Source organism: Podarcis gaigeae (genome assembly GCF_964106915.1).
Source record: "Podarcis gaigeae genome assembly, chromosome: 4".
Taxonomy (NCBI): domain Eukaryota; kingdom Metazoa; phylum Chordata; class Lepidosauria; order Squamata; family Lacertidae; genus Podarcis; species Podarcis gaigeae.
Window position 1 is genome coordinate 93232200 of NC_139677.1, and position 16237 is coordinate 93248436.

A 16237-nucleotide genomic window follows, 5' to 3' on the forward strand; every position below is an offset into this window, starting at 1 on the left:
CTAAATCATCTCTCAAAATGTCAGGGTTAGCATGTAAGTGAGTCCATCCAGATTGCTCACAAAATTCAGCGCTCCTACTGAGGACCACTCTTGTAGTATCCCCATTTGGGTTCACGAACCTCCAAGATTTGGCGTGTGGTTCATACCCACAAAAGATGAGTTTCCTAGCCCTTGGACCTCCCTTTTTCCTTAACGCTTTTGGGATAAGTACATAGGCTGGACATCCAAACACCCGAAAGTAATTAATTTTGGGCTTCTTCCCATATAAAGCAAAATATGGGGTAGTTGCAATTACCGAATTATATACTTGGTTCAGAATATGAGTAGCCGCCTGCCAGGCTTCCGCCCAGTAACTTTGAGGGAGTTTAGCATCAAACAACATAGAGTTTGCCAACTCTTGCAGAACCCTGTTTTTACGTTCGGCCACGCCTCCTTCTTGGGGGGAATAAGGTGTAGACAGACGATGCTTAATTCCCTTTTTCTTAAAGAAATTCTGCAACACAGACCCGGTAAATTCTGACCCTCTGTCTGTCTGAAAAGCAAGTACTCTAGTACCGAATTCAAGTTCTACTGCATGAACCCAATTTTTAACTGTTTCTGCAGTATCTGCTTTTGTTTTGAGAGGAAAAAACCATGTAACCTTTGTTTTGTCATCCGAGAGACACAGTGCATACCTCGAACCTCCCATGCTAGCAACAGGCATTGGGCCACATAGGTCCATATGCACAAGTTGGAATACTTTGTCAGATTTCCTATCTGAACTGGGATAGCTGCATCTATGAACCTTCGCCCTTTTGCATGCAGTACAATCCAAATACTTAGTACATTTGTTCATTTTGCACCCTTCTGATAATTCAGGTTGCCTTTTAACATACTGAAAATTAATATGTCCCAGACGGCGGTGCCATAAATGGACACAAGAATTATGGGTAGGTGAGTTCACACAACCAGCATGAACCTGTTCAACTTCATCTGGACTTGTCTCAAAATAATATAACCCATCTCTGCATTCCACCTGCAAAAGAGATACGTTATTCTTTGAAATAGTGCAAACCCCATTTTCAAACACAGTTTTAAACCCATTTCTATCAAGTTCTGACACAGACAAAATACACCCCTTCAATCCCTTTAGCACGTAGGCATCAATTTCTGTTTGCAAACATTTCAAGAACACTGTGCCTACGGTCTCTAAGGAACGTTTAGTTGAATCTGCCATTGTCACAACTTTAAGGGTTTGCAAATGTCTGCAATTCTGCAAACGGACACTAGATGGCGCCACCAGGTGGTGAGATGCACCACTGTCGATCAACCAGCGTAGATTGCTGCCTTGGCCACGCCCTTGCATCAACGCCATTACTGAAGCCATGTGCTGTGTGCTGTGGGAGTAGCCACGACCTCCTCCTCTTCTTTGACGTCCCCTGGAACTCCTTGTCTGGTAACTAGGGGTAACGGCCTTGGTGCTGTCTTGACCAGGTTCACGTGTGCAATTCCTAATTAGATGGGAAGGGGAACCACAGCGAAAACAGTGTCTAGCTGCAAAAGCATTTACTGTGTGCTCAAACTCAGCATCAACACTCTTAGGCACAGCATAACTCCCCTTTAAAGACAAACCTCTTTCTCTTTGCCTTTTATCCTGTTCATCTGCAAGCCGAGATGAAATGTATTCAAGGGTTAATTCAGTTGAAGGCATAGCTTCCAAAGTTAGAGCTAGAGTCTCATAGCTTTTATCAAGAGAAGACAACAATATGTATGACTGCTGCTCCATAGAGAAAGGAATGCCCAGCTGTCTTAGTTGATTAAAGGCAGACACCATTTTGGCAATATGTTCTTTCACACACGCTCCCGGTTGGAGACGTAAATCAAACAAACATCTTGTAGCATGGATCTTGGCCCCCGCAGTGTTTCTGGAATTTAGCCGCTGCAGAACCGTCCAGACCTCATGCGTGTTCTTTAACTCAGAAACATAAGGCATTTGCTCTGGTCCCACTGCCAAAACTAGTAGACCTTGGGCTTTCCTGGCACGTTTCTGTGAAGCTGCTGCTGTTGCTTTGTCTTCTGCAGACGCGTCTGCAGGTGCCTGTAAAGGCGGTGCTTCAGTACAACTCCACAACTCTTTTGCTTGCAACCAAACCCTCACTCTAGCCTTCCAATCTTGCCAATTTTTCCCATTGAGTCGCGTAAACGGGACAGAAAAACTTTCCTGGGACTCTGCCATCCTCCCTGGGGCTTAGGAACGATACTCACACACCTGTAGACCGTCTCCCAGCTGTTGAGGTGGCTCCTTGAAGAATAAGATGTCTTCCAGCGAGTACAAACTGCTCAGTGCCTGTTTAAAACTTTTCTAGGCACATTGCAGGACTCAAGCTGCTTTGAAAGCTTTCGTTGTCGGCAACCGCTTCTGACTTCGCTCCAGTCCTTGCATAAATCACTCTGAACTGCACTCCTTAGCTCCTTCTTGACGTACAAACATCCATAACCTGTCCCATTAAACTTTAATTAGTTTAATGTAAATGCCCAGTGCGCTTCCATCGTCACAAGTCCCACTACAGCAGAGTATTTCGCACAGCAGTTGAAGAAGGGCAGGAGAGGCAGTATCTTTTCAAAGAGGAGTCTTGGAGCATGCGGTTTGTAACTCAAAGATAAGGTTTATTTACAAAACAAAAAACAACCCTGGCGAAGAACCACACATCTCAGCAAACACACCCAAAAAGGGGGAGAAAAGGGAAGAACAAACACACGCGAGACTATTTATACAAACTCATGTTCCTGGAAGCCTAATGACCTCCAGCTGCTCAGTGATTAGAGCGTTTCTGCTACCTTTTAACCCTTTGATAGCAACAGATATTAGTTGTTAGCTTTGGGAGATGTGTGTCAGTGTGGTTGCCCATTGACCTTCTGTGTTGAACTGGGAGCTTCTGTGGAGCTGTATGCTGGAACACCAATCCCCCAAAACACTCAACTACGTTGGATTCAATGTTACTTGCGGTTTTATGCAACTTGCCACAGAGTGATGCTGCAAGGCAGGGGTTGAGGACCTCAGGCCTGGGAGCCAAATTTGGCCCTCAAAGTGCCTTCGCCTGGCCCTCTCGACTCTCGCCCCCGGCCACAGTCCCTTTCTCAAAGTCTCAAAGGCTCCCTCCCCCCACAAATTGCTTGAACTCAGTTCCGGCACCTTTCAGACGGGCGCCATTGCCATTATAGGAGAACAACACAGGGGTCCATGGTAAGTTAGAATAAAAGAATTGTAGAAGTGGAAGGGATCCTGAGGGTCATCTAGTCCAACCCCCTGCAACGCAGGGCTATTCAGCTGTCCCATATGGGGATCGAACCTGCAATCTTGGTGTTCTCAGCACCATGCTCTAACCAACTGTGCTATCCATCTGCTTAGCTCTGGCACCTCTTTTTCTAGAAACATAACACTGCTTATTGGTCATGTTTTGCACCATCCTTGAGTGCTTGGCTGGAATGTCATTGGCCCCTGATAATGCCACTCGCTTGGCTAAATGCAGGATAGAGAGAGAGGAGTGTGACTGTGTGTAGAAACTAATCAACTGTGCAAAGGTATTATTATTATTATTATTATTTGCTCCTTCCACTTTTGGCTCTGGCCACACCTACTAGTGGCATGCAGCTCCCTAAATTTGCCTAGAAGGCAATGCAATCCTATCCTTTGCTGTAAATTTTGGAGATTACCGCTATCCTAAGAGAGCGTTTCATTTGGAAAGTTACTAGACTATAGCCACTAAAGTTCTCATTTGTCTAATGGGAGGGGGGGGGGGAATCCTATTTGCTTTTTCTTCTTCTTACTCTCTCTCTTTTCAAGAGTTCCCTAAATGAGTCTAGGGATGAGTAATAGGGAACTTGAGAGTGAAGCATAATGGAAAAAGAAGAAAGGCTTTTATCAGGTGGAACCACTAGTGGGTGCCGTTACAATAACGTATGATTTGAAATGCATTGGATGGTAAATTGTGTTCGTTTCGAGTCCAGTATATAGAAATGCAGAGCTGTATCCCTAGGCAGAATGCGGTAAGACCCTGTTTATAAAATGAAGCCCTTTGCAGAGTGGCTGAGTGCTTGAAAGCCTGGTAGAGCACAGACTTTGCATTCAAAAGGCCCCAAGTGCAGTCTTTAGCATCTCCAAGTAGGGCTAAGGAAAGACTCCTGCCTGCAAGCCTAGAGAGCTATTGGGAGTCAGTGTCAGCAGTACTGAGCTAAATGGATCTATGACAATTTTTCCATATAGATACATAGGGATAGCTATAGCTATACTGTAGATATGCATCACACTAAGAACATAACATAGGAATACCTGGATCAGGCCAATGGTACGTTTCCAAGCACAATTCAAACTGTTGGTGCTGACCTTTAAAGCCCTAAATGGCCTTGGTCCAGTATACCTGAAGGAGCATCTCCACCTCCATTGTTCAGCCCAGACACTGAGGTCTAGCTCTGAGGACCTTCTGGCAGTTCCCTCGCTGCGAGAAGTGAGGTTACAGGGAACCAGGCAGAGGGCCTTCTTGGTGGTGGCACCCGTCTTGTGGAATGCCCTCCCATCAGATGTCAAGGAAATAAACAACTACCTGACTTTTAGAAGACATCTGAAGGCAGCCCTGTTTAGGGAATTTTTAAATGTTTGATGTTTTAGCCTGTTTTTAATATTCTGTTGGGAGCTGCCCAGAGTGGCTGGGGAAGCCCAGCCAGATGGGCGGGGTATAAATAATAAATTATTATCATCTCGTCCAGCATCCTGTTCTCACAGTGGTGAACCAGATGCCCCTCTGGGAAACCAGGGAGCAGAGCATGCGCACAAAAGCCCTCTCCCCTCCCATGGTTTTCAGCAGCTGGTATTCAGAAGCATTGTTGCCTACAGATGCGCAGGTAGACCATAGCCATCATGGCTAATAGACGTCAACGGCCTTATCCTCCATGAATTTGTCTAATCTCTCTTTTAAAGCCATCCAAGTTGGCAGCCATCACTCCTCCTGGGGGAGAGGGTTCCACAGTTTGACTATGCCCTGTGTAAAAAAGTACTTTCTTTTATCTGTCTTAATTCTTCAAACGTTCAATGTCATCTGATGTCCCTAAGTTCTAAGGGAGGGAGAAATACCTTTTCCCTAAACTAAAAAGTCTGAGGTGTGCTATCTCACACACTGCTCTACAAATGCAACTGGAAAACTTAATTGCACACACAGTTTGTTTGCCTCTTCATTTATTTAAAGGGTGTGTACCCCACTCTTTGGGACGTGGGTGGCGCTGGGGTCTAAACCACAGAGCCTAGGACTTGCCGATCAGAAGGTCGGCGGTTTGAATCCCCACAACGGGGTGAGCTCCCATTGCTTGGTCCCTGCTCCTGCCCACTTAGCAGTTCGAAAGCACGTAAAAGTGCAAGTAGATAAATAGGTACCACTCCGGCGAGAAGGTAAATGGCGTTTCCGTGCACTGCTCTAGTTTCATCAGAAGCGACTTAGTCATGCTGGCCACATGACCCGGAAGCTGTACACTGGCTCACCTCGGCGAGATGAGCGCCGCAACCCTAGAGTCGGCCGCAACTGGACCTAACGGTCAGGGGTCCCTTTACCTTTACCCCACTCTTCAGCCAAAAAGGCTCTCAAAGTGTCTTACATGCAATTAAAACAAGACCGTCCCTACCCACAGGCTCATAATCTATAAACGGCGCACAAGGGAAAGGGGGCAGGCAGGGAAGAGGAAAATAAAAATTTATATTCAGGCACCAATTTGTAAAGAGTTGTTTCTGCAACGACCATCTGGCACAGTTGTGTGTTGCAAATAGAAACAAGTGTTTTCTGAAATTGTCAGCACAGAATGATCAATACTTTTATACAGACTTTGTGTTGGGAGCTGTCCTGAGCCGCCTTCCCACACCAAAACCAGACATCAGCCAATAATATGCTGCTCGCAAGGGGAATTTTTGGACAGGATGGCTCCCTTTTCGGAACTATAATCGCCTGTACAGCTGACTTCTCCTTTTCTCCCCTCCCCTCCCACAACAGATTCGCTGTTAGATAATGTCTTAGTAACATGAATCATGTGTTATTATTAGTGCACATTAAAGTACGGGCACAAAGGAGGCAGGGAAACATGTATGCATTTATTTCTTTGTGAAATCTGCATACCACCCATCTGCCAAATGGAGTTCCAAATGCACATTAATTAAGCAACACAGACAACATTTGTAAGAAAAGGGATAAGCAAGGATAAAATGAGAATATTGAACTGTTTCAGACAAAAGGGGAAAACACAAATAAATCAAGCACCAATTGTTATTTTGTTTAGTTTTCAATTACAAAACCCTGGAAGTGGCTAGGAATAGATTTCCTGGCAGATACAAGGGGTGGCAATTTATTATTATCATTATCAGTTTATTATTATATCCATTTATAACACTGCTTAATGCCAAAACAGGTTTTCAAGTGGTTTACAAAGTATGATGCAGACATGAGCCAACAGTGTGACGTGGCAGCTAAAAAAGCCAATGCAATTCTGGGCTGCATCAATAGGAGTATAGCATCTAGATCAAGGAAAGTAATAGTGCCACTGTATTCTGCTCTGGTCAGACCTCACCTGGAGTACTGTGTCCAGTTCTGGGCACCACAGTTCAAGAAGGACACTGACAAACTGGAACGTGTCCAGAGGAGGGCAACCAAAATGGTCAAAGGCCTGGAAACGATGCCTTATGAGGAACGGCTAAGGGAGCTGGGCATGTTTAACCTGGAGAAGAGGAGGTTAAGGGGTGATATGATACCCATGTTCAAATATATAAAAGGATGTCACATAGAGGAGGGAGAAAGGTTGTTTTCTGCTGCTCCAGAGAAGCGGACACGGAGCAATGGTTCCAAACTACAAGAAAGAAGATTCCACCTAAACATTAGGAAGAACTTCCTGACAGTAAGAGCTGTTCGACAGTGGAATTTGCTGCCAAGGAGTGTGGTGGAGTCTCCTTCTTTGGAGGTCTTTAAGCAGAGGCTTGACAACCATATGTCAGGAGTGCTCTGATGGTGTTTCCTGCTTGGCAGGGGGTTGGACTCGATGGCCCTTGTGGTCTCTTCCAACTCTATGATTCTATGATTAAAATATGAGCACCCATAGTTAAGATGCACAGTACAACAATCCCATTAAAATATATGCACCTGCAATTAATATATATCCCATTATATAACAATCCCATTAAATCAGCTCAAAAATTGAAACAGTAGACTTGGGTGCATCTTCCCAATACATACCAGGCATTCCATGTTTCAGGAGCAAGTCCTCTTTTTGTGAATTGCTTTGAGCCCATATCTCAAAGCAATATTTGCCTCACAAATGTAAGGCAAAAGCTGAGGTCGCTGACCCTATTAAAATGGTGGTCGGAGCGCAATGCATTGTGGGCCAATGTACCATATTTGCTTGTGCACAAATGGAAGAGCTTCTCTGTAGTGTAGGGTAGGGTTAGGGGTAATGAATCATCTACCATCTGCTGGGAACTGATCAGATGTGTGAATTGCCAAGCGGTTATTGCAAATCTGCTGTTTTGGCAGAGGAATGCTAAGTATGGGAAACCAGCAGAACTTACACTGCCTTAAACTAAGCGGGCCAAAATTATCTCTATTCCAAACACTGCTCAGGAGCTGGGCTGCTGCCAGCAGAGCTTGCTTAAGCCTGCAAAGGGGAAACGTGCCTTTCAAACAGAGTTTGACTTAAACAGCCCTTTTTTGCTAGGGTAGGTACTGCTGGGTTGCCAGGCCATGTAACCAAGCTGAAGTCCCCTCACCACTACCCTGGAATGAGACCCAGTTGAGCTGGGATGAGGGAGTTACATTGGCATATCTCCAGCTGAGCTAAGCTTAAGTTAACATCAGCCAGATGAGCCAGAGATCTTCTGGATCCTAACACCTTCATCCTAGCAGATTGTGGGTTTGGATTGCTCCCTACACTTATAGTAGTAGTAGTAGTAGTAGTAGTAGTAGTAGTAGTAGTAGTAGTAGCAGCAGCAATAATAACAATACAGTGGTACCTCGGGTTACATACGCTTCAGGTTACATACACATCAGGTTACAGACTCCGCTAACCCAGAAATAGTGCTTCGGGTTAAGAACTTTGCTTCAGGATGAGAACAAAAATCGTGCTCCAGTGGTGCGGCAGCAGCAGGAGGCCCCATTAGCTAAAGTGGTGCTTCAGGTTAAGAACAGTTTCAGGTTAAGAACGACCTCTGGAACAAATTAAGTACTTAACCCGAGGTACCACTGTAATAATAATAATAATGATTAATAATACCTCTTGCCTAGTTTCTGTACACTGGGATCATCAAATTGTTGAATGACAGGGCAGTCATTTCAAGAAATGATAAATAATAAACAGGTTCATTTATAGGATAATGATGGTGATGGGGTTTTCAGTCGAGACTAATGGAGGCTTCGCCCCTTTGAAAATGTGTAGGAAGAGAAAATTCTGTTCAGGGACAAAGCATTACAGAAGGCTATTAATTTAGGTAAGGCACTTTAAATGCATAGGCATTTGCAGAGGAGACTGAATTGCCTTTAGAGGCATACAATGAGCAGTTAAGCACTGCAATAGAAGAAAACAGATTGTGTTGTAATTAAAGTAGGCTTAGCTAACCTGAACGACAGAGAGCTTCATTGCAGAGCAGGGCTGGAGCGATCCAGCTCTCCAGATCCTGACAAACTGCAGGGAGATTGTATAATGGGGACATCCTTGCGAATTCTTCACTGCATGGGCAGCAAGTGACGATTTGCCCTACGTTTTGAAGAGGGCTGAGGCATACTGGTAATTTCCGTTTGCTGCTACAGGTTTAATTTGGAGCTGGAGTCTGCATTTGGTTTCATGCTGTTTTCATGCATCTGCGAGTGACGTGAGCATGTCACATGGCATGCACATGCCACCGTGGATTATTATTGAGGGGCCCCAGCCCCCTCCTTGAAAATTTGGGGGGCAACTCGTCACCTCATCCCCGCCCCCCAGATGGTGCCCCTGGTCTTATATATAGATAGATAGATGATAGATAGATAGATAGATAGATAGATAGATAGATGATAGATAGATAGATCTCTTCCTGGAAACCCTTTTAGCATGTGTGGAAATGATATAAAATATACAAAATGTATCTTTTTAGGGACCACCTTACTTCTGTAATTTTAAATTGATTCAACTATTTTTTAATATTATGCGATACTGTTGTTGTTTTTTTAAAAAAATTGTTGTAACCTCCCTTAAGGTGAAAGGTAGGAAATAGATTTTAACAATAATTGTAGTGATCATCAGATTATTTTGCCTGATGTGTAATCTGGTAATAGATTCAGTGATGTATAGAACCTCTATAATTTTCTTTATTAGTCTTCTAGAAATTATTTTAGCTTCCTTAAAGTTTCTCCATTCACTTCAAATGCTGCTTTAGTCCAGTGATAAGGAACCTGAGGCCCTCCAGATGTAGTTCCAACTCTAGTCACCCTCAGTCAGCATGGGATGACAGATGTTTTATTCCAGCAACATCTGGAGGGCCATCCCTGCTTTAGTCAGAAACAATGTTTTCCAATCTTGGGTCTCCAGCTGTTTTTGGACTACAACTCCCATTATCCCTAGCTAGCAGGATCAGTGGTCAGGGGTGATGGGAACTGTAGTCTAAAAAAAGCTGGAAACCCAAGTTTGGGAAACACTGGTCTAAAATATTGATGGGCTTTCTAGTTTTAAAATATTCTAGAAATGCGTGCTCTATTTTTTTTTTAACCACTCCATTTTCTCTTAAAGGCTGAGAAGACTATGATTGTATCCTTCTTTATCAGCAGAGGAGATGTTGGCCATCTTATAGAAAATGCTTGGAAACACCAGTTGACCGCTGGCTCAGTTGCTTTGATTCCTTCAAAAGACGTCGTCGTTGCTGCTTAAAAACGCTCTCACCTTGTGGTCCCACCATGTTTCCTATACTGGCTTAAACCATTTCCTAAAATGCTCCTTCTGCCGTTCCTTGCAGTCTTGTTATTGAAGGAAGATGCCTGTGGGAACTTTGGTCTTTTGGTTTCTGCACAGTCCAATGAGAGGAGAGTGGTTGCCTACATGCCAGGGGACATCATCATTGGGGCTCTGTTCTCTGTGCACCACCAGCCATCTGTTGACAAAGTCCACGAGAGGAAGTGCGGAGAGGTGAGGGAGCAGTATGGCATTCAGCGAGTGGAGGCGATGCTCCATACACTCGACAGGATTAACCAGAACCAGACCTTGTTGCCAAACATAACGTTAGGTTGCGAGATCAGAGACTCGTGCTGGCACTCGGCGGTTGCTCTCGAGCAAAGCATCGAGTTCATACGGGATTCTCTCATCTCGGCGGAAGAGGAAGAAGGGCTGATGAAGTGTGTGGATGGCTCGACATCTTCCTTCCGTTCCAAAAAGCCCATCGTCGGCGTCATCGGGCCTGGATCCAGTTCAGTGGCCATCCAGGTCCAAAACTTGTTGCAGCTCTTCAACATACCTCAGATTGCTTACTCGGCAACCAGCATGGACTTAAGTGACAAGACCTTGTTCAAGTACTTCATGAGAGTGGTGCCCTCGGATGCACAACAGGCTCGGGCGATGGTGGACATAGTTAAGAGATACAACTGGACTTACGTCTCTGCTGTGCATACTGAAGGTAAGGGAGAACATTCACATTCACATGCAATAAGGATACGTTCTGGGTTGCAGTATTAACTTATAGAGCATATACCATGTTCCATGTTTGTAGAATCAGTATGATCTCAAACTGATTATTTTCTGTTGCCTCAAATTTTGAACCCGTTTATACATACAGCAAGGGCAGTGGTGGAGGAAGACTCTTGGGCACCTGGGGAGGTGCTCCCAGGGGCGTGGTGAACCACCCATTGGGGCGGGGCTTGCAGTGCCACACGGCACCCATAGGGACAGGCAGAGGTGGAGCTAGCAGCGTCGGCATGTTTCCCAAGGGGGCGGGGCCGTCTTAAGCATATCTGGCGCCGTGGTGCAAAGATCCCTCTGGTGCCCCTGGCAACTCCAAAACAAGGGAGGGGGCAGTGGAAAACGTCCTCTGCCTCCCCCACCGCCCCGATCCTTAGCGTTGTGCTGGTCCCGTGGGTTACCCAAGAGGCAAGGTCCAAGTCTGGTCCATGGTCAAAGGTGCAACGTGGAGGCAGTCCATAGTAGCTGGAGTTGGGTGCAGGGCAGGGAGGCGGGTGAAGTCAGGAACAGGCTTGCAAGCAGGGAGCCAGGGCGGGCCAAGAGCTCAGTCAGGAAAGCAAGGCAGGGTTCAGGCAGGAACTAGCAACCAACAATGTTGCTCCCACAAGGTAGAACTGGGGCTAGCCGGCTTTTATCTGCCCTGAGGCATAGGGCAGCCCTGACCCTCTGGTGATGCACCCCTCCTGGCCTGGAGGCAAGCACTCCTCCTGTGGGAACTTAGTTCCCTCCGCCTCTCTGCCCTGAGCCTCTGCAGCTCAGGAGAGGCTGGAGGGTTACCAGACCCAGAGGCAACCTCAGCTTCCTCTGACGGGACTGAGAGTGGAGCACCTGCAGGCAATGGGTCCTCCATCCCCTCAGGAGCCAGAGCAGACTCAGCTGGTGTCTGCACCTGAGGATCCAGCACAGGAGAGGACCCTTCGGGCTCAAGCCCCAGCTGGTTCTGGAGGCGGGGAATCCTGTGCAGGCTCAGGTTCAGCATCCGAGTCCGAATCCCAGGCCATCACAGGCGTGGTGGTGGTGATCAAGCAGGAAAACGTACTGGCGGACATGCTCTCCAGTGTCGGGGCTCCCGAGAAGGCAGCCCAGGAAGGCTGCACAGCATCTTTCACCAGGAAGCAGCAGGAGGAAAACGACTGGGAGCAGGGCTGTCTTTAGAAGATGCAGAGGCTTGGGAAGAAAGCTGCATGGCCACCAGCCATATAGTTGGTGGGGCGCAGCTGGTGGGCGTGCAGGAAAGGGGAGGTTGCCGGCAAAGCTGCGCAGCTCCCCTACTCACTAGGGCACACCTGAGAGGCCGGCGCCCTGGTGCAACGAACCACTAACACCAATGGGAAAGATGGCTTTGCAAGGGGGTGCATCAGCGTTGCTGCACATCCCAGAGAGGTGCACCGGCAGCAGGGAGCGTCCTTTTGGGGGGTACCTGTGGCGATGTCACCCCCCCCCTCAGGGATGGCACCCGGGGTGGACCACACCCACCGCACCCTCCTTGCTCCGTCTCTGAGCAAGGATACCCCACCTATCTGCAAAACACCTATTTTGCAGAGGATAAGCTCTAGTGATGTTTACACACCCCGTTCCCAAAACTAGAAACAAACACCTATACCCTACAAAAAACTTGAAAACCCAGACAAAAAAGGAGGAAGTGCACCCAAAATGGATAAGCCCTTCTCAAACAATCACAATAAAAAGAAGTCCCAAACATCTCATTAAAAATAATCTAAAATGTGGGAGGGGCATTTGGCCCTGGTAGGCACTAGGGTGTGTGTATGAGGGCATTGTCGTGTCCATTGGGGAACCTAGATATGCATATATAAATGCATAAAAATACCACGCATCACCACAATAAGCTAGGTAATCCTACTTGTACCAGTTAGTTAATAAAGGTTTATTGGCTGTGATCTTCCCTCTCTACACTTTATAATACAGACAAAGATATGTTGATCTAATATTGGACTGAAGGTAAGTCTTTTGGTTTCCATCTCTGAGAATTCTTGCTATGATCTGATCTTAGTGTCTTGTTCCAAATTCTTTTGTGAAACCCTTTCTTATTCTGCGTTCAGGATAAGTTGTGCTCATAATGCTATCAGGGTGACCATGCACAAAACATGCTTTCAATACTATTTCTGCCAGCAAAACCTTTGCAGCAGTCCTACCGTTTTGTTTCAAATCAGTGCATGTCCTATACCCTCCTGCTGAAGTTCTGCAAATGTTCTGAGTTTCTGTGTTTATAGCCCCTCCAGATAGCAATAATGTGCTGTGATTAGGAAAGCACCACAGAACAACTAATAAAGCAGAATAAATCCACCACAGATGCTCTATTATTATGTTGATAATATATTGCTGAACACAAGAAACACTTGCGTGTGTGAGAAAGTGGAGGGGCAGGAAATACTTTGACTCCTGGATCCACAGAGAGCTGCATTACTGTGTTTATTTTATTTTTATTTTTTAAGGGTTCCTTGTCTTCAACATTTTGTATACATGGGCAGGTTCACCCATCAGCTCAATGTCACTCAGAAAGTTTCATGGATAAGTGATGATTTGAACCCTGGGTCTCCATGGTCCAATCCCCACCCCAATTTTTAAAATTATATTTCCAGAAATTCCACATACCATCCAACACACACACACATATATAGTTAAAAAAATATATATTACCAACTTCCCATCCCATTTTCTATGCTGCTTTTCTTATCCCTCCATTGCTGTACCCTGTCTTCCCTCTTTTTACATGATAATCATAACATAATAGTCTCTAATTCTTTCTGTTGGTTGTAATTCAAATCCTGCTCATGGATTCTTCATGTTATGATATTTCTTCAAATAACCCAAAAAGAGCTTCCATTCTTCAAGAATTTTTTTTTGTTAGACTCTCTTATTTTAGCTGTTAGCTTTGCTGGTTCAACATAATACATAAGTTTGCTTTCCATGGTCCTAATTCAATACTCTAACCATTTCATCATACTTCTCCCTCCCTCCCTCCCTCCCTCCCTCCCTCCCTCCCTCTATTCATTTCATCACCCAGAAGGGAAAAGCTTGACCTCCATGTTGGGTGTTGAAGAGGGACTTTCCATTCTTTGAGCTGGGCTGTGGCTCAGTGGTAGAACATCTGCCTTGAGTGCAGAAGATTCCAGGTTCAATCCCTGACATCTCCAAGTAGGGCTGGGAAAGAGACTCATGCCTGGAACCCTGGAGGAGCCAATGCTGGTCAGATGAACCAATGGCCTGACTCTGTATAAGACAGCTTCCCACAAAGAGCTGCCATGGGAGAAAGAGAGCCATCTCTCTGTCTGCCTCCCATAATCAGCTAGGTCAACTTCCATGTGGCACTGAGGAGATGAAAGTACCAGGCAGAGCAAACTCTTCCACCATTTGCAGTCTGCTAGGGAGGAGACGTCATGAACCGGATCAGAACCCACTGCAGGCTTCATCCTAACCACAAGCCAGTGGTTCCCCTGCCTTCCTGTTGGCACTGCAGCCAGACAATTTGGAGAGGATGTTCCACTTGTTGGCACTATGTTCTTAGCAAGCAAAACATGCGCCTGGCAATTGGTTGATATGCGGAAGGTTTTCCATGTCACTTGCCACTTAAGTAAAGCACTTGGCCCAGAAGTCCTTTAGATGACATTTTGAAAATGTCTGGCTAATTAGCCTAATGAATCTAACACTGGAGGCAACAGTTGGAGTATTCATCACGTGAATGGCAGCTTTAAACAACAGAGGAAGAACTGCTGGGCAAATTGGGTGGAATTAGAATTAGATGGAAATGAAACTTCAGGCAGGGTGATGCGAGAGACACCAGTTTATTTGTTTTGAAGTGATAGCTTTCCTTCCTGGAGTCCTGGTTTCATGATTCAGACGGACCACATGGATAGACCACATTAGCAGGACACGGAACGTGGTGTCCAACTGATCCTTTTGTCGTGTGCAGGAATCAAAACATAGAATGACCAACTTATTTATAGCCACCAGACAAGTTACAGCATGTGTTGTAGAAATTTACTAGGCCTTCATTGATTTCAAACAGGTATGGGCTAGTTTGGACAGTTGCCTTCCTAAGGCAAGCTACAATCTTAAGTACAGTGGTACCTTGGTTGGAAAACCTAATCTGTTCTGGGAGTCCATTCAACTCCCGGAACCATTTGAAAACCAAGGTGCAGCTCCCAATTGGCTGCAGGAGCTTCCTGCACTCAATCGGAAGCCATGGAAGTCACATCAGATGTTTGGTTTCCAAAGAACGTTCAAAAACCGGAACACTTACTTCTGGTTTCTAGCATTCGGGAGCCAAAACGTATGTGTACCAAGGTGTTTGAGAGCCAAGGTACGACTGTACACTTAAGGAAGAATAAGCCCCACTGAACTCAGTTGCACTTACTTATTTATTACATCTATATACCACCTTTATCTTCCAAAGTTCTCAAGGTGGTATATATACATGGTTTTCCTTCTCCCCACTTCACCCTCACAACAACCCTGTGAGGAAGTTTAAGCTAAGACATACCGTATTTTTCGCTCTATAGGACACACTTTTTCCCCTCCAAAAATTAAGGGGAAATGTGTGTGCATCCTATGGAACAAATGCAGGCTCCTTGGCTTCAGCGATAGCAACGGGAAGCCTCCGAAGCACAGAGGGAGCACTCCCTCTGTGCTCCGGAGGCAGTGGCGTAGCGTGGGTTGTCAGCAGCCGGGGCAAGGCAAGTAATTTGCGCCCCCTAACCCGTGGATTTGCGCCCCCTTACCCTAACCCCCAGATGTTGCGCCTGGTGCAGCCGGCCCCCCTGCACCCCCCACGCTACGCCACTGTCCGGAGGCTTCGTGTTGCTTTCGCTGAAACCTGGAGAGCGAGAGGGATCGGTGTGCACTGACCCCTCTCACTCTCCAGGCTTCAGGGATAGCTGCCTGAAGCCTTTGGAGTGCAGCGTGAGTTCCCGCTGCTCTCCGGAGGCTTCGGTTTCCTTTTTGCTGAAGCTGGGGGAGCAAGACTCTCCTGGCTTCAGCAGAGAGGGAGAGCTGCCCAGCGCCCCTTCAGCCAAGCGGGAGTTGAAATGGAAGGGGCTTCGTTTCTCCTGCTGCTTCGCTGAAGGGGTGCTGAGCAGAGAGGGGGAGATTTTTTTTCTTGTTCTCCCCCTCTAAAACAAGGTATGTCCTATGATCAGGTGCGTCCTATAGAGCAAATAATACGGTAATGACTGGCCCAAGGTCACCCAGTGAGCTTCATGACTGAGTGGGGATTCAAACCCTAGTTTCCCAGGTCCTGGTCCAACACTCTAACCATTACGCCACACTGGTTCTAATTCTGAGTAGATTCAAGAAGAGCTCTGCTGGATCAGGCTAAACCAGTGTTTCCCAAACTTGGGTCTCCAGCTGTTTTTGGACTACAACTCTCATCATCCCTAGCTAGCAGGACCGGGGGGATGGGACAGCTGGAGACCCAAGTCTGGGAAACACCGGGGGGATGGGACAGCTGGAGACCCAAGTCTGGGAAACACCCTGGTCCAGCACTCTGTTCTCACAGTTGTCAATCAGATCCCACTTC

At 46.3% G+C, this 16237-nt stretch overlaps 1 protein-coding gene across 5 annotated transcripts in view; it reads left to right on the top strand.

Moving 5' to 3' along the window:
• GRM5 (glutamate metabotropic receptor 5) overlaps positions 1 to 16237 on the top strand; it is a 285519-nt gene that overhangs the window by 17610 nt on the left and 251672 nt on the right. For all 5 annotated transcript variants that reach the window (XM_083736139.1, XM_083736140.1, XM_083736138.1 and 2 more), the window contains exon 2: positions 9763 to 10639. In XM_083736139.1, coding sequence (XP_083592265.1) covers positions 9961 to 10639 — 679 coding nt within the window. In that variant the 5' untranslated portion in view covers positions 9763 to 9960. The remainder of the gene's footprint in view (positions 1 to 9762; positions 10640 to 16237) is intronic.